General features: G+C 35.1%; 1 protein-coding gene across 30 annotated transcripts in view; it reads left to right on the forward strand.

Moving 5' to 3' along the window:
- LOC125671795 (RIMS-binding protein 2-like) overlaps positions 1-16,901 on the forward strand; it is a 114,907-nt gene extending 98,006 nt beyond the window's left edge. For 21 of the 30 annotated variants that reach the window (XM_056139591.1, XM_056139609.1, XM_056139604.1 and 18 more), the window contains 10 exons: positions 1,259-1,435; positions 2,806-3,002; positions 3,358-3,459; positions 5,236-5,409; positions 6,043-6,136; positions 7,614-8,359; positions 8,832-9,000; positions 11,960-12,102; positions 12,198-12,431; positions 15,055-16,901. In XM_056139591.1, coding sequence (XP_055995566.1) covers positions 1,259-1,435; positions 2,806-3,002; positions 3,358-3,459; positions 5,236-5,409; positions 6,043-6,136; positions 7,614-8,359; positions 8,832-9,000; positions 11,960-12,102; positions 12,198-12,431; positions 15,055-15,240 — 2,222 coding nt within the window. In that variant the 3' untranslated portion in view covers positions 15,241-16,901. Of the gene's footprint in view, positions 1-1,258; positions 1,436-2,805; positions 3,003-3,357; positions 3,460-5,235; positions 5,410-6,042; positions 6,137-7,613; positions 8,360-8,831; positions 9,001-11,959; positions 12,103-12,197; positions 12,432-13,037; positions 13,055-15,054 lie in introns of all 30 variants that reach the window. The other 9 variants (XM_056139631.1, XM_056139637.1, XM_056139680.1 and 6 more) reach the window with 6 other exon arrangements.
- The last annotated feature ends 361 nt before the right edge of the window (positions 16,902-17,262 follow it).

Below are 17,262 nucleotides of genomic sequence, written 5' to 3' on the forward strand. Positions count from 1 at the left end.
CTGAAATGTTCTTCTCAAGAATCATTAGGTCAAAAAAGATCAAACTTGTTCAAAAGCATCTTCAGATAGTGCAAATTAAAATTTGTTCTAATATTAATCATGATTCCTTGGGGTTAGGGTGGGTTCACATCAGGAGATCAAAGGTTCACATGGAATATATAGGAAAAAATATTTTGAAAAATCCTCTCTGAAATAGCAGGGCCATGATTAGTCATTAATTTGTAAGCATCTTCCAGTAGTGCAAATTCAATTTTTTTTTTGAAAATCATGGACTCTGGGGGTAGAGTTGGGTCATGATAGGGAACAGCAGGGTCACGATTGGTCAGTTTAGTAAGGAAGTGCGGACCAAAGATTTTAGCTTACCAGAGCTGAAAGTTCATCAGTGAGCTTTTCTGATGAAAGCTCTGACATAGTGTAGAGTCCAAATTGTCAAATCATGGCCCCCGGAATAGTATGGGGCCACAATAGGGGATCAAAGTTTTACATGGGAATATATAGGGGATGAATCTATAGAAATTTATAAATAAACAGGGTTATGATTAATGGTAATATGCCAGCATTCTCAGATAGTGTAGATTCAAATTTGTTTGAATTTGATGCCCAAGAGTAGCTCGGAGCCTTGGGTGATGACACAATATAAGAAAAAAAATCTTATCCACATGCAACCACGAAAGAATTATTAATTTGCAAGAATTCCCAAATTGTGTGGATTCAATTCAGATTTTCAAATTATGGACACTAAGGATAGGTTGAAGCTAAATTCGGGGATCAAATTTTGCCTAATGCATGTAATTGTAAGCAGGAAGCAAAATTTTCATCTCCATAACATCAAAGCCCGACGTTCTTCATATTGATGTCGAATTATCCCTGAGTTGTGTGGATTCAAAGACCTCATAGATTTAGGGTCTGGGTCACAAATTTTTCATGGGAATAAAGAGGGAGAAAATCTTTTTAAAAATCGATCTTCTGAAGAATAGCAGGGCTGAGGTTACTCTGGTGGGCATTGCACCCCTGGGCCTCTTGTTCTTAATGAAGTAATTGGTTGGACAAGAGTCATTCATTACAGTAGAATTACGCAAATGAATAACTGCTGATTCAGTTTTCCTGCCTCGACTGCACATGTACATTATCTCTGCATGCAAATGTCTGCCATGGCTCTGTTGATTTCCCAGGGGACTGGATAACAGTAAAATGACACTTTTAATTAGCAGTTCTGTTTCTTTTGATCTAAGAATTGTTTTTTCTTTTGACATTTCAGGCATCCCTGAGCCTCCCCTAAGTGTCCAGGTCGAAGTAGGACCACAGGAGGGCACGCTGCTGTTGACATGGCTACCAGTTACTATAGATTCCTCGGGATTTTCCAATGGTGCCGTGGTGACAGGTTATATGGTTTATGCTGATGGTAGAAAAGTGAAAGAGGCACCGGGTCCAACAAGTAAGTGTTGAATGGGATTATTGGAGATTAACAAAGCTAAGGGTGTGTTATATTGAGATGCACAAACACCGACAAGGATGTGTAGAGGGTGCTGAAGGTGTTGATAGATTCAAACATGATTTATTTTAAGCAGTTGATCATTTCAAACATGATTTTTATGTCCCCGGAATCAAAAATTGAGAATCATATAGTTTTTGGTTTGTCCTTCTGTCTGCAGTGGCAAAAACTATAACCTTGGTCACATCTTTTACACCATAATAGGTAGATCTTTTATATTTGGTATGTGTATTTCTTGTGGCAAGACCTTTCCATTGACACCTAAACCTTTGACCTTGTGACCTTAACATTGACCAGGGCTGCATTCAAGATCGTAGCAGCTAGCCTAGGGGCTAGGTATGGTGGCTGCTTTGTGCCATTTCACAATGTTTTGTGTTTTCGTTATTTTAAAGTGAAAAGAAGCTAATAATTTAATTTTGTCGTTATTTCGGGTCTAAAAGTTGCTAAATATCGTTTTGTTGTCATTTCGCCTCGAAATAACAAAAAGACGATAAAGTGTAAAATGGCAGAAATCAGCCACCATACCTAGCCCCTAGGCTAGCCGCTATGATCTTGAATGCGGCTCAGGTTTCACTTTGTTGTAATCTGGGGGGTTCAGTGTTTCACAAACATATCTTGGTTTTTTTAACAGTTGATCATTTTAAACATGATTTATTTTAAGCAGTTGGTAGTTTTAAACATGATTTATTTTAAGCAGTTGATCATTTTAAACATGATTTATTTTAAGCAGTGGGTCGTTTTAAACATGATTTATTTTAAGCAGTTGGTCGTTTTAAACCCGATTTATTTTAAGCAGTTGGTCGTTTTAAACATGATTTATTTTAAGCAGTTTGAAATTTTAAACATGATTTATTTTAAACAGTTGATCATTTTAAACATGATTTATTTTAAGCAGTGGGTGGTTTTAAACATGATTTATTTTAAGCAGTTGGTCGTTTTAAACCCGATTTATTTTAAGCAGTTGGTCGTTTTAAACATGATTTATTTTAAGCAGTTGGTCGTTTAAACATGATTTATTTTATTCAATAAGCAGTTGATAGTTTTAAACATGATTTATTGTAACAGACTCATCATTACCGTATACAAATTTTGAAATGATTCCTCCCTCCCTCCCTCTCTCTCTCTCTCTCTCTCTCTCTCGCTCTCTTATCGTTAACCAAATTATTGGACTTGGAGTCTTTTACATGTGAACAGGATTAGTGAATTTGAGTTTTGAAATCCAGATGTGTATGTCTGTTTTATAATTTGTGATGCAAGTATTTCTGAGTGACTATGGCAACAAGAATGAAGGACGTCTTACTTTTAATTTTCAGATGACCACATCATTCTCAGTGCAGACGACTTTCTTGGGTTTATTCCCAGGCAGCTGCTGGTTCGCACAGTGACGGCAGACAAAACCGAGTCGTCCAACTCGGACACTATCAAATTACCGCAGTCTCTCATACAGGAAATTACTGACGGGGCCGCCAAGAACGTGACGAAGGACACACCCACCAAAAAACCAGTCAAGGTATGTATAGCAAAGAAACCCACTGGATCACTAGAATATTAATTTGAAAGAAGTAAGAAATTAACATTCTGAATATATACTTTTCAGTGGCAAACACGAATCAAAGAACAAATGCTATGAAATTACCTCATTATATTGTAATAGGAAATGAATTTGTTTTTCTTCCATATAATTTGTAGATTACTTGTGAACCTTGTAGACATATGCCTGCATTTGTATGGATCATTTCTTTATAAATTTGTACATGGTTTGTGACAGAAAAATGAAGTTAATACACAATTTCACAGGAGTAACGGGTTATAGAAAGCACTGGTAACATCTTTGGTATATCCCCTGATCTGTAAAATATTTTTAGACCTCAATGCCCCTAAACTCAATCATACCTGACCTTTCTGAGGGAGATGAGGACATTGATGCTGTCATTAACCGAATCGCTGCTGAAGCAGAACGCAATATGGTAACTATGTCAACCAGTTTCTGCCAGAAATTTTTATGTGCACAGCTTGCTACACAAGTCTCTCCCTTTTACCTCACTGCCATTTTTTTCCAGCTATGTTTTTGTTGGAATTTAGGAATTATTGCACCCATTTGTAAGATTTAAGTAAAACTGAGGCCATAAAGAACCTGAACATGTATAAATTTGTTTATGAACTTGAACATCAACTGTGAATACCTGTCTTCAATGTAATGACACACATATTCAAATCTGTGTTTACAGTATAAAGTAAACACATACATGTACTCCAGAATTGTTTTTAACGAAACAACACTGAAATATGACATGGTTGATTTTTTCAAGTTCTGCAAACACAATAGATACCTTCAAAATTGAGTTGATTTTGTTGTGTATTTTTCAAACGTTTTTGTTATGAAATGTATTTGCATGTTCCTGTTTCACAAATTAACTTGTACTGGTCCACTCTAACACAAGACTAATTCCTGAACCTGTAATCTAGAGAATTACAAAAATATTCAACCCAATTTTAGAAACATGGATCATTTTAAAAAAAAAAAATTAGTGGTGACGAGAATTATTCTAAGGGTATATACAGTTGAACTTCAGTATCTTGAACACCGATATCCGGAATACCATCGATATGTCGAAGTGATTTGAAAGTCCCAACCACTTATTCTTTTAAGTATTTTACTCTCAAATGATTGGATATCTCAAAGTTTTTTTGTTGGAACCATCGAGTTCGATATAACGAGGTTTGACTGTATGTATTAAATTTTCTGTGATGTCAACATGATGAAAAATAGATAGGGGAAAAGGAAAAAAGCATCGAAGAAATTGACATTATAAGATGATGGCAAATTCAATAACACAGCCGAGTGCTATGATCATTTGTCTGCACGTTTCATAATATTTGCACGATACCAGAGGACAATCATTTAATGCTCCTAATTACATCTTGTCACTGAAAAGCTGTAATAGTTTAAAGTTTAACTCTTGCTCCATACACGTACGTGAAATTGACGGAACAGCAACAGCTGGTTCAGCCTACTCGGTACTGGTTTTGACTAGTTCTGTATCACAGAAAACCTCAGTCTGCTTGTACTGTGTAAAGTTCTGTGTTTTCCTGTAGAGGCAGGGACAAAAATATTATATTGATTGTGGAATAATACACAAAGCTTACAATATATATTAAAGCAAAAAAATATATATATATACTCAGTTTATGAAATAAAGTGTTTTGTGTAACTAACATTTATAATTTTCAACTTGTGCACAATTAAAAACTTTCTTTATATTTCAATCTTTACACTTTTTGATTTATTAACTTTCTCTCAGTATGTTTTGTTTTCTTCTTCTTCAAGTCTTATTATTTAAGATTTTTCTCCATTTTTAATGAGTTAAAATTGTTATTTTTAGATTTATTACATATAATGAAAAGCTAACATAACAAAATGATTAATTGCATATATAAACAAATCATTATGAAATTGAACAAATTCAGCAACAAATCCTCTTTATTCTACTTTCAGTGAATAATAATTTAAATGCTTAAGCTTTTGGAAAATAACAAGCATGGAAAATAACACTGGTCATCTGATTAACAATATGCATGGTCTGCTTGTATGGTCTAGACACCAAAGATTGTGCTGGGGACAAAAATCCATATCTTTAAATATGGTTTGGAATTTGTGGAAACATGTAACTAAAATTTGTAATCTGTTAACTACAACCCAGCATACTCTTTGCTTACAAAGGCCACCTGTTTCGATTTAACAGAGTCCAGTTCTAGACAATATCGAATACGAGGATGATTTTATCGAGGCTAGCAGCACCTCAGAGCTTTCAGACATTCCAGAGGAGGTGGAGGAGGAGTTTTCTGAGGAGGTCCCTAAAGGGCCTCCGACTAAAATGAGCCTTCAGCTGCTTAATGGGCATGCATCACTCAGCAAGGTTAGACACACAGAGTGTGAACCGAGTGCACCCTAATACTAATGCATCATGGGAAATTTGGCCAGTAGATGTCGTCTGGTGGTAGAATTTTAAAAAAGTTTTGAGAGATTTAATATGGTGTTGAGTTGTTTACATTGTCTTGATTCTTTGGAATGATTTAATAGGGTATAGTGTGTGTGTGTGCTGTTTTAATAAGAGATTTTGAATGCAAGTTAGTAAACATATCTGATAGTCATTTTAGCATAATTATGACTTGCTAATTGGATTAGAAAGTGAGGAAATCAGCATCATGATATACAGTAGTGGCCACTCCCCCTTCACGACCCAATCTGACCTCACGCGCCCAGTCTCTTGCCTGTACATTGTTTTCCTGTATACGTGTATATAAGTTTGCTGATTGCTTGTTGTACTTAGTAGAGATGTATTTGTATATCACATTGAGATATATCATATAAGAATACTTGGAGACTCTTAAAAACATTGATTACAAGATATATATTCAAGAAATAGTATACCTTCGTGTATATCGTTATTCAGGGAAAAAAGATCAAGAGAGATAGATATGTGCATTTTCACTTTTTAAACCATCATTTGTCACTGCTTTCATTAGTATTTCAAACCATCCTTTGTTAGAATTCAGATGCCAAGTCACAAATAGCGTCTACCCCACATAGATCTAATGAAACATCACCAAAGCCAAGGTCATCTCCGAGGATACCAGCAATTGGTAAGTGGAAATTACGTGAACACTTGCAGAATAAAGTAAAACACAATTATAGCGAATCTCCAGGGCCAGCGAAACACAGTTCATTATAAATAGTAAAACACAATTATAACGAATCTCCAGGGCCAGCGAAACACAGTTCATTATAAATAGTAAAACACAATTATAGTGAATCTCCAGGGCCAGCGAAACACAGTTCATTATAAATAGTAAAACACAATTATAGTGAATCTCCAGGGCCAGCGAAACACAGTTCATTATAAATAGTAAAACACAATTATAGCGAATCTCCAGGGCCAGCGAAACACAGTTCCATAGTTCCATATAACCAAACTTTATTATACAGTAAAACACAATTATAGCGAATCTCCAGGGTCAGCGACACAGTTCCATATAACCTAACTCTATTATACAGTAAAACACAATTATAGCAAATCTCCAGGGCCAGCGAAACACAGTTCCATAATTCCACATAACCAAACTTTATTATACAGTAAAACACAGTTATAGTGAATTTCCAGGGCCAGAGAAAAACAATTCATTATAACTAAACTTCATTTTACAATAAAACACGGCTATAGCGAATCTCCAGGGCCAGCAAAACACAATTCATTATAATCAAACTTCGATATATCCAATACAAGTTTTTTTAATTTCCTCTTGTAGGGGAATAAATATCAATTTGCAATAAGCATGAATTTGTTTAAAGTGTGTTCATTATAAGTCTGTTTTACTGTAAATTGTATGGTAAATTGGTTTTATGCCCCCCCCCCCCCCCCCCCCCCCCCCCCCCCCCCCCCCGAGATCAAAGATCAGGGGGCATATTGTTTTTGTCCTGTCTGTCATTCTGTCTGAAACTTTAACCTTGCTAATAACTTTTGAACAGTAAGTGATAGAGCTTTGATATTTCACATGAGTATTCCTTGTGACAAGACCTTTCCATGGTTACCAACATTTTTTACCCTTTGACCTTGGAGTTTGACCTACTTTTTGAAAACTTTAACCTTGCTAATAACTTTTGAACAGTAAGTGATAGAGCTTTGATATTTCACATGAGTATTCCTTGTGACAAGACCTTTCCGTTGGTACTAAACCTTTTGACCTTGACATTTGATCTACTTTTAAAAAATCTACATTGGTCATAACTTCTAAATGGTAAATAGTAGAGCTTTCATATTGTACATGGGCATCTCTTGTGACAAGATCTTTCTACTGGTACCAAGATATTTGTCCTTGTGACCTTGGCCATCTTCGGAATTGGCCATTATCGGGGGCATTTGTGTTTCACAAACACATCTTGTTGTTTCTGTCATTCTCATCAAAATGATTTTACTGTTTTGTATCATCTGTGATATTAAAGATACACTTTAAAGTGGAAAGGGTTTTAGATTTCGTGTACACAAACTGCGCTATCTGACCACCAGCAATCAAAGTCAGCTGACCACCACACAAGTATTTCACAAATTGATTATAATTTCAGAAATTACTAGAGACAGTGGCAGTGAGAGGGGTAATTCTTTAGATATATCAGAAGAGGAATTTGATATTTCTAAATCTGCAGTGAAAAAGAGGACAGAGCCTCATAGTGCTAAAGGACAACCAAGAAGTATTTCACCTGTGTCGCCAAGTGCCAGTGTCTCTCCTAGTGAGAGGGTCAGTAATGGCGGACATTCTCGTGAGGCTTCACCACACAGGGACAGTCATGTGATTAGTGATCTGCAACATAAAAATGAGAGAAATACGTCAAATCATGTACCACCCGATCCTCGCAAGAGGCTCTATCCGGAAAGTCATGTATCCAATAAAAACGGTACCAATTCACAGCATGAACAGGGTTCTGTCAAACCACACAGGAGAAGTCCGAGTCATGGAAGTCCCAGGAATAGTCCACAGAGAGTGAGTCCTCGCGGAGATCCTAGTCCTCACAGGGAATTAGGGGACAGCAAAACTTACAGTGATTCCAATGCAAATGACATGTCCCAGGACTCCACTGTTTCCGATGGGAGGTTGGATAATAGCGGAGTTCATCATGTGCCCCACTTAGATTTGTCTGACTGTGATGATAGTGGAGATGTGGACTCGATAAGTGGAGAAATTAATCCACCTATTGAGGACAATCGTATTCGACTGTTTGTGGCCTTGTTTGATTATGATCCGGATAGTATGTCACCTAATGTTGAGTGTTTGGATGAGGAGTTACCTTTTAAGGAGGGGCAAATCATCAAGGTAAATCGATTTGCATACCAATGGTTGAATTAGAATAGAGTAAAATTTCTTTTTCAGATACAAGTGAAATCTTCCCATCATCATAATATCATTTTTCATTTACTTATCCCTGAGCACAATAGTGTTTCTAGTCAGCTTACTTTACAATATTTAGTTTTAGGAACCTTCTGTACTATATATGTATCACTCACTGACATGTTCACACATATATCTATATATAGGGGCTGATTTTATCAGTTTTCTTACCTTATTTACACATCATGATATGTGTTTATCTAGTCCATGCACCCTAGTCTAGTCTAAAAAAAATTCAGAAACTTGTTCACTTTATTTTTATTATCTCTGAAATGTTAATCTTAGTGTTGATTATTCTATGTTGGAAATAATATTGTTAAGAGCAACCGAGTTTAATTATTTTTTTATGTGAAATTTAAGAAGTGATATAAAGATAAACTTCGTCACTGTTTCTTAGATTTATGGAGACAAAGATGCAGATGGATTTTACCGTGGAGAGTGTAATGGTCGAGTGGGCTTCGTCCCATGTAACATGGTGTCAGAGGTTCAGGTGGAGGACACACAACTGGCTGAACAGCTGCTGAAGGAAAGCCAGACCAACTTCAGTCCCAGCATGCATTTGTCTAGTGAGTGGAATCCAGTTTGTTTCATTGAGCAGCTCAGATCATTTTACTTCATTTCCCACTGTCTGTGAACATTATGCTTTATTGATTAATCATTATACTACTGACCTGTCCATCAGACAGTTGTGTTCTTGTCAGCTAGCTCACTAGACTAAGTCTAGATAAAATTCCATGACACTTTGTAGTTATAATAAGGGCATACTGTGTAGATGTGCATGTTTGCAGGAATTGCTGATTATGTCCCCTTCAAAGGGGAGACATATTGTTTTTGTCATTTTTCTTCTTCTTCTTATTCTTCAACCAAATTTTGTCCAGGCCCTAACTAGAGAACCCTTTGACTTTAAGACTTCAAACTTGGAACATAAGGAAATGGTATGGAGGAGGGTGCCCGCCCCCAAAACTTTTGACCTTGACCCACTTATAAAGTCAAGGTCAATCTTTTACGTCAACATATAGTCCAGGCCAAAAGCTGAGAACCCTTTGACATTACGATTTCAAACTTGGAACGTGGCAAGAGGACATAGATACAAGGTGCACTGCACCAAAATTTTTTACCTTGACCCCTTTCTTCATTCAAGGTTAAATTAAGAAAAACATGAATAAACCATAACTTTAGAACCCTTTGACATTAAGACTTCAAACTTAGAATATGAGAAGGGGGAATTCCACCAAAAGTTTTGACCTTGACCCATTTATAAAGTCAAGATCAATTTTTTATGTCAAAATATAGTCCAGACCAAAAGCTGACTTGACAACCGTTTGACATTAAAACTTCAAACTTGGAATGTGGAGAGATGATATGGAAGAGTGAACCAAAAATTTTAACCTTGACCTCTTTCTTCATTCAAGGTCAAATTAAGAAAAACATTAACTTTAGAACGCTTTGACATTAAGACTTCAAACTTAGAATGTGAAAAGGGGGAATTCCACCAAAAGTTTTGACCATGACCCATTTATAAAATCAAGGTCAATTTTTTATGTCAAAATATAGTCCAGGCCAAAAGCTGACTTGACAACCGTTTGACATTAAAACTTTAAACTTGGAATATGGAAGAAGGGTGCGCACCACAAACATTTTTGACCTTCATCCACTTACAGTGTCAAGGTCACTCTTTTACATCAAGACTATAACCTGAGAACTATTTGACATTAGGATTTCAAACTTGCAACTTAGAAAGCAGATATTAAGACAAGATGTACTGTACCAAAATATTTGACCTTGACCCATTTCTTCATTCAAGGTCACTCTTTTACATCAACGTATAGTCAAGACTATAACCTGAGAACCCTTTGTCATTAGGATTTCAAACTTACAACATGGAAAGCAGACATTAAGACAAGATGTACTGTCCCAAAAATTTTGACCTTGACCCATTTCTTCATTCAATGTCATGTTTAAAAAAACCTTGATGATTTCATAACTAAGATTTGTTTGACATCAAGACTGCAAACTTGTAATATGGAAAGGCAATATTGAGGAGGGGGTGCACATCACCAACATTTTTTACTTGGACTACTTACATTGTCAAGGTCACTCTTTTACATCAAAGTATAGTCCAGACCATAACCTGAGAACCCTTTGACATTAGGTTTTCAAACTTACAACATGGAAGACAGATTTAAGACAAGATGTACTGTACCAAATTTTTTTACCTTGACCCATTCCTTGGAAAGCAGACATTAAGACGAGATGAGATCACGGTTAAATGCATTGCAGGAAATTTTTTATCTTGACCCATTTCTGAAGCAAATCAAAATCGTATCTCTCTAACTAACTAATGATGTCGTGTTGGTCAATTTGATTCAAGAAATAGGCAAAAAATGTGTTCATTTCTCAAGTAACTTGTTAACTCTTTAACATCAATTCTTAGGTGTAATATTGATGCAAGCCATTGTTATTGCCTCTTACGCTTGCACTCATTATTGTTGCCCCGGTTATTAGACAATCAAACTTTGAAGGGAAGACATCTGGGGTTTTTTGTAAAAAAACAATACTCACCAGTTACATTTCTGGAGTTATGCCCCTTTTTGAACTTGGAAGTTTGGCCAAAATTAAATATGCTACTGAAACGGTTTGTCAGTGCATGCAACTCCTCTGAAACTGCTTAATTTAGACATATACTCTGCAGATTGGACTTCTGGGAGTTATGTCCCTTTCTAACAGATGTTGGTGAAACTCCTCCGAAACCGCTTAACAAAATTTCATATAACTTTGTATTTAATATGGACATACCATGGAGATGTGCATATTCACCTGAAATGCGGATTTTATTATTTTGTCTGGGAGTTATTCCCCTTTTGAACCTAGAGGTTTGGCTAAAATATATACTACCAATTTACAAGTCAATAAGTAGTTAGAATATTTCTGTTTTGATATTTTTCACATTTTTACATTCCTAAATAATATTACATATTACTTGAGTAGTGCTATCGGGTTACATGTGTTAAAATAGTACAATATAGCACAGAGGCATAAGAATTTGTTATATTTTAGCATAGCTGTGCCATTCATTTTGTGTGGCTTTGTTATTCATTCTGAGGAATGTCAGATCACTGACTTTTTTATTCATTTAAATTGAGTTTAAATATAGAGGTTTCATACTTAATGTGAATTGTAAGAATTGTCAAAGTCAAAAGTACAATTTGTGACAAGAAGTAACTATGCAGTATGTGTTTCACAAACAGTTTGATCTAGAGAGAGAAACAGTTATTGAGATAGATATCCTGAAAGTAGTTTCACTTTCTTGATATCCTGAAGGCAGTTTCACTTTCTATTGAAATAGATATCCTGAGGGTAGTTTCTTTTTCTATTGAAATAGATATCCTGAGGGTAGTTTCTTTTTTTATTGAAATAGATATTCTGAGGGTAGTTTCTTTTTCTATTGAAATAGATATACTGAGGACAGTTTCACTTTATAGATACTCGGTCTTTCTTGAAATTGAATTAAACACTGCTTTACAGATAATTACGTGAAATCCACAGACACCGAATCGAGATTAAGTCCTGCCAAAATCTCAACGGTCACATCCAGCACACAGGTTAAAAAAATGGTGGCACTGTATGATTACGATCCACAGGAACTCTCTCCGAACGTTGATGCTGAGGTAATGAGATACACTGATAATGAATACAAGAACAGCGATTCAACTCAAACTCAAATTAGAACGTCCCCTTTTGATATCAAATATAAAAATTGCAGTTGGAGCTGGCCTTCAGAAGCGGTGACACCATAATGATTTATGGTGACATGGATGATGATGGATTCTTCATGGGTGAATACAATGGCCGTCGAGGACTCGTGCCCTCCAATTTCCTGCAGGAGGCCCCGCTGAGTGATGACGAGGTCCTAGAGAGTGCCAGCATTGTCTCCCCTGCCAGGTCAGGCGAGAGTCTCAGTAATTTGTCGCGGCACTCTGACCTCACGGCGGACAAAGTAGGTGGCGCTGTCAGCATAGGCATGCATGTGTGTAAATTCACCACTTGTGTTCAGTGGAGTACTCATAACCTTACTCAAATGTGATTTTCTAGTTAAAATGATTTTTGAGTTGTTTTTGCTACTATCTACAGTATATATCTTCTCATTTTAATTTTGTGGCTTTATACTATTCTACATAAATTAAGAGGCTTTTTACAATATTACTTAAATTAAAAATGCTTTTGAATTATTGAATTTATATTTGTTCGCAAATTTTACAAAAATAATCCCGAATGAAGTGAATGATTAATTTTAACCTGAAAATATGAATGACTAAAATCACTGATGATTTAAATCTAATAAATGTCTTGATTGTGAAAGAAATGTAGTTCACTATGTGTGTAATTAAAGGAAGAAAGTAACTGCAATTCTTACTGCACTCACCACCACGTAGCTCTGCAGATGAAGGTGTAGTCTGCAGTAAATCTAGGCTTCCCACAATACACCTGCATGCTGTGTAGTACAGAACCAGTCGTGGAAATCGTCACTCTGCTTTGTCAGGGGAGCTAATGCTCTTGTCAGGAATATCACCACTCACTCAGTTTTCTTCTCTTTTTTTAACAGAGATGTCGGAAAAAGTGGTTTGTAAAAATTGAAATAATATTGCAATTCACTCATTTTATATTTAGTTATCACACCTTTTTTCATGGAAAAAAATTTATTTTTCATTTCATGCACCCAATAAGTTAGTGTGCACACTCTTTTTCATATATATATATATATATATATATATATATTCCTTTACAGAGCATTCTCTCCTCTATTGGAGGGTTAGTTGTGTTTAAAAGCTTCATATAATTTCTGCTACAACCACTAGGCAGTGTGAAGAAAATATATGAAGCTTGAAATTGTTTTTTTTATTTTTGAAATTATGCAATGGATTGATGTTTGAAGTGTTTTTATTTTCTATAAGATTGAAAATATTTCTTATTTTGTTTGTGTGCTTGCCAAAAATCAGTATTATGTTTTAAAATTGGGGGGAAAGTGTGAATGATAATGAAATTCACAATTATTTAGGAACTGTCTGTAGTATGTTTTCTTTCTGCATTGCTAGAAGGCTTTTGATTAGAGTTGCCAGAATTTTTCAGTTTATTATTCTTTTTAAAAAGTTTGTCATCTATTACAAGCAATATATAAATATTGCATGTAGTTGAGGGTAACATTGAAAATTTTCACCCCAAGAAAGTCATTGTCAACCAAGGCGTAGCCGAGGTTGACAATAGTTTCTCTAGGGATGAAAATTTTGAATGTTACCCTCAACTACATGCAATATTTGTTTTATTATACTGAATGTTATATAAACAGCAAAGCAGAAAAAACTTACGTCTGTTTACATTTGATCAATCACTGTCGTGCGATATCTCATATATCGATACGAGTATTCGCTTTTATTACAAACGCTCAAACCACGTCGTCTAGCACCTACGGTGAACCGTATGCGCATAAATTTGACACGTGATAATTTTTTATAATATCACCCATTGTCAAGTACTGTTACCCGTTGCTAGATACTATCACTCTGGACCGCGTGCTTTCTATTCTCAGAGGGTAACAGTATGTTTTTTCAAATGCTTCTCGACCAATCAGATTCGAGTATTTTACATGAAAGTATAATAAAAGCATATCACACATATGATAAAGTTTTGATTCTTGTCACATATTTTCACAGCAGATTTTTAATTTTATTCGTTAATGAAACCAGACACTACTATTACATCATTGTTATTTTCTTCACAACTTTGATATGCAACTTCTCACTTGCATACAAGAGCAATTTTTAAAAGTAGTAAACACTATCAGTATAAGGCCATTTAAAAAAATAATCAGGTTCACAGATGATTAATGTATTGAATTTTCAACAGTATTTGTAAATTGTTTCCCTGTATAACACTATTAAACACAGTTGTTTATTGTATACATACATTCACACAGGTCAAGAGGTCAAACTTGCACAACTGATCTGTGACAATCATTAATAATAGAGCATTTACCATTGATGTTGTTAGGGAAAAAACACACAGCGTTTCTGTGTCCACAAGATTAATACTTTGCTTCTATACAGTCTACAGTACAAGTTGTAATATGAGAAATACCAAATTGTTTCATCCACCAGACAGTAAAACGTTGAAAGAAACATCAACCCTTTGTTTTGATCTTACCTGACAGCAAAGTTGATGAACATACTCAGTTTATTCGCAGTTCATATTCGTATGAGTCACCAAAATCCTCATTACTCCTATTGGGCACCAAATTTGAAAATCAGACTACAACTCAACTTAGATTTTCTTTTTGTAGATAGGATTGTTTCGTGTGATAAAATATTGAAAGGAAAGCATTGTGATTTTTTTAGATGGCCTAATACTTGTATACTTCAAAAGTATCACAACACACATACTGGCAGTTGATTTTTTATAGAGCAATAAACAAATTCAAGGTGTCAAGAAATAAAGGGAGCTAATTTTTTTAAATAAAGAATTAAATACCACAATCAAATACTATTGGTACTGCAGTTTTCAAGTGAATTGAACAATGATAATATTAAATTTTGAGTAATGTTGACTTTTCCCCCAAATATTTGTAGACGCAGAAGATGGGACTTGGGTCACAATTGGACCAACAGTTATCACATGATACAGTGAATCCAGCCAATCAAACTCTTCCACAGATGACCCTTCGATCCTTATCTCCAGAGGACATCAAGCAAAAAAAGAAAAGTTCCAGTATTCTCTCAAAGGGCAAAAATATCTTTAAAAAACTCACTCGATGATGAACATGGTATCTTTCTGCCACAGAAAATCATGTGCAACATCTCTTGTCCAATCCATAAAAGGGATGCTTATGTGATTTTGTGCAACTGACACATATGAAAGAGTGTATATTAATATGAGAGGTTTGTTAAACTTCTGAATAAGTGCCATTGCTGATGTGAGCCGTTCATATGATACACATGTACATGATTGGTTAAAACCAACAATACAAAAAGAACTTGTCTCAGGTATTCAAATTTTCCTCCCTGTTTCTGCCAGTTGTTCATATGAGAACAAATTTTGTGTGAACAGGTAACTGATATTAATCATGAAATTTCTTACTTTTATGTGGAGATTTCAGAGTCTTGTCGTAAATCATTTGTCTGTCAAATTGTATGATTGGTTGTGAATTTTTTTCATCATGGTTTACTAGAAAAAGATTTAAAAATTTCTATGTGAAGCCAAAGAATGAGAGAAATTTTGATTTTCTTGCCAGTTTAGACATGTGTAAATGCTATAATATATGTTAATCAAAATATTCTGCCATAATATTTTTAACACAAAAGAAGAATTTTCCTGCTTGTATGTCATAATGTTAGAAAGTAACAGATTTTATTTACACATGTTTTGTTAAACTGATATGTCTGTGATAATTTAGTACTAGAGAAAAAAATAATTTGTAGGTGCATGTATATTGAAAGCATATGCCTACATTAATGAAACACATTCCAAAAATCAGAGTTGGCTGGGTTCCAAAGAGAAAAAAACCTGTTAAATTGTTCCTATAGTAGCACAGGAAGACCATGTCCTAAATGACCAGAGTATTATAGAATAGCTCTGGTGATGGCATGACTTCCATTTTATGTGTTAGGTGCTATGATGTGGTGTGATAGTTCTGTGCCCAGTTCTGTGCCTATTTATGTCTCATACTAGAATGTTTAGGCAAACATGTGTCATGACAGGTGTATCATTATGCATGGCAATTTGTTTCCAAACAAAACTCTGAACTAACTGTTCCAGCATAAGAAATGAGTTTATAGCCATGAAATGAGCTAGTTTGTTTTACTTTGGGCTTCTTCTTTTCTGGGTTTTTTTTTCAACAATTTCAGATTATTTAGGATATGTTAATGTGAAAATTCTTCAGTTTTAAAAGTTGCCTATATATTAGCACAGGCACCTGAAGTTACAAACATTCCCCCATCTTTGATTTTTTTTATTAATGTATTTTATTATATCAATAAAAGGCCAATCTTTAAAGCTTACAAAAAGGGTGAAATGGTTACAAAAATGGAAATTGGGATGCAATAGACAGGGAATCCACACATTTGGGGGAAAATTGTCACTGCCAAAAATAATCAGAAAGGGGGGTGGTGTAGTAATCCATACCTCAGGCACCTGTGCATATTAGATATTAGATTAGACAGAATCTCAGAAATAGATAAGAAATATTGTAGATATATTCTCCCAAGAGAACTACTGACTTCAACATTCCAGGGAGGTTTTTATTGATGTACACACTTGATATTACAAGGCTCCTTTAGGTCGTGTTGGGCAGATTCTTATTTATTCCTGTATCTGTGACATTGTACAATATCCAGCATATTTATTGTTAAGTTTTTGTATGAAATAGGACCATATGTGATGTGATTTCAGAATAAATTATTTTTTGTATGTAAAAGTACTTATTTTTCTGTATTTTTAAATATATATATATATATATATATATATATATATATATATCCTGAAAGAGGAGAGACATAAATGTTTTTGTCCGTCGTCGTACGTTAACATTTGACGTTTTCAGCTTCTTCTCTGAAACCCCTGAACCAATTTCAACCAGTTTTGGCATATAGCATCTGTGGGTGGAGGGGAACGAAAATTGTTAAATTCGTGGTCCCTGCCCCACTGGGGCCTGAGGGGTGGGGCAAAAACCATCAAAATGAGTGTAATTTTAAAAAATCTTCTTCTTTACTCCTGGACATCAAGAAGCCAAACTGTGGGCATAATTATAATGAGCGTTGAGCCCTCTACCAAAATTGTGA

This window comes from Ostrea edulis, chromosome 1 (assembly GCF_947568905.1).
Source record: "Ostrea edulis chromosome 1, xbOstEdul1.1, whole genome shotgun sequence".
Classification (NCBI taxonomy): Eukaryota; Metazoa; Mollusca; class Bivalvia; order Ostreida; family Ostreidae; genus Ostrea; species Ostrea edulis.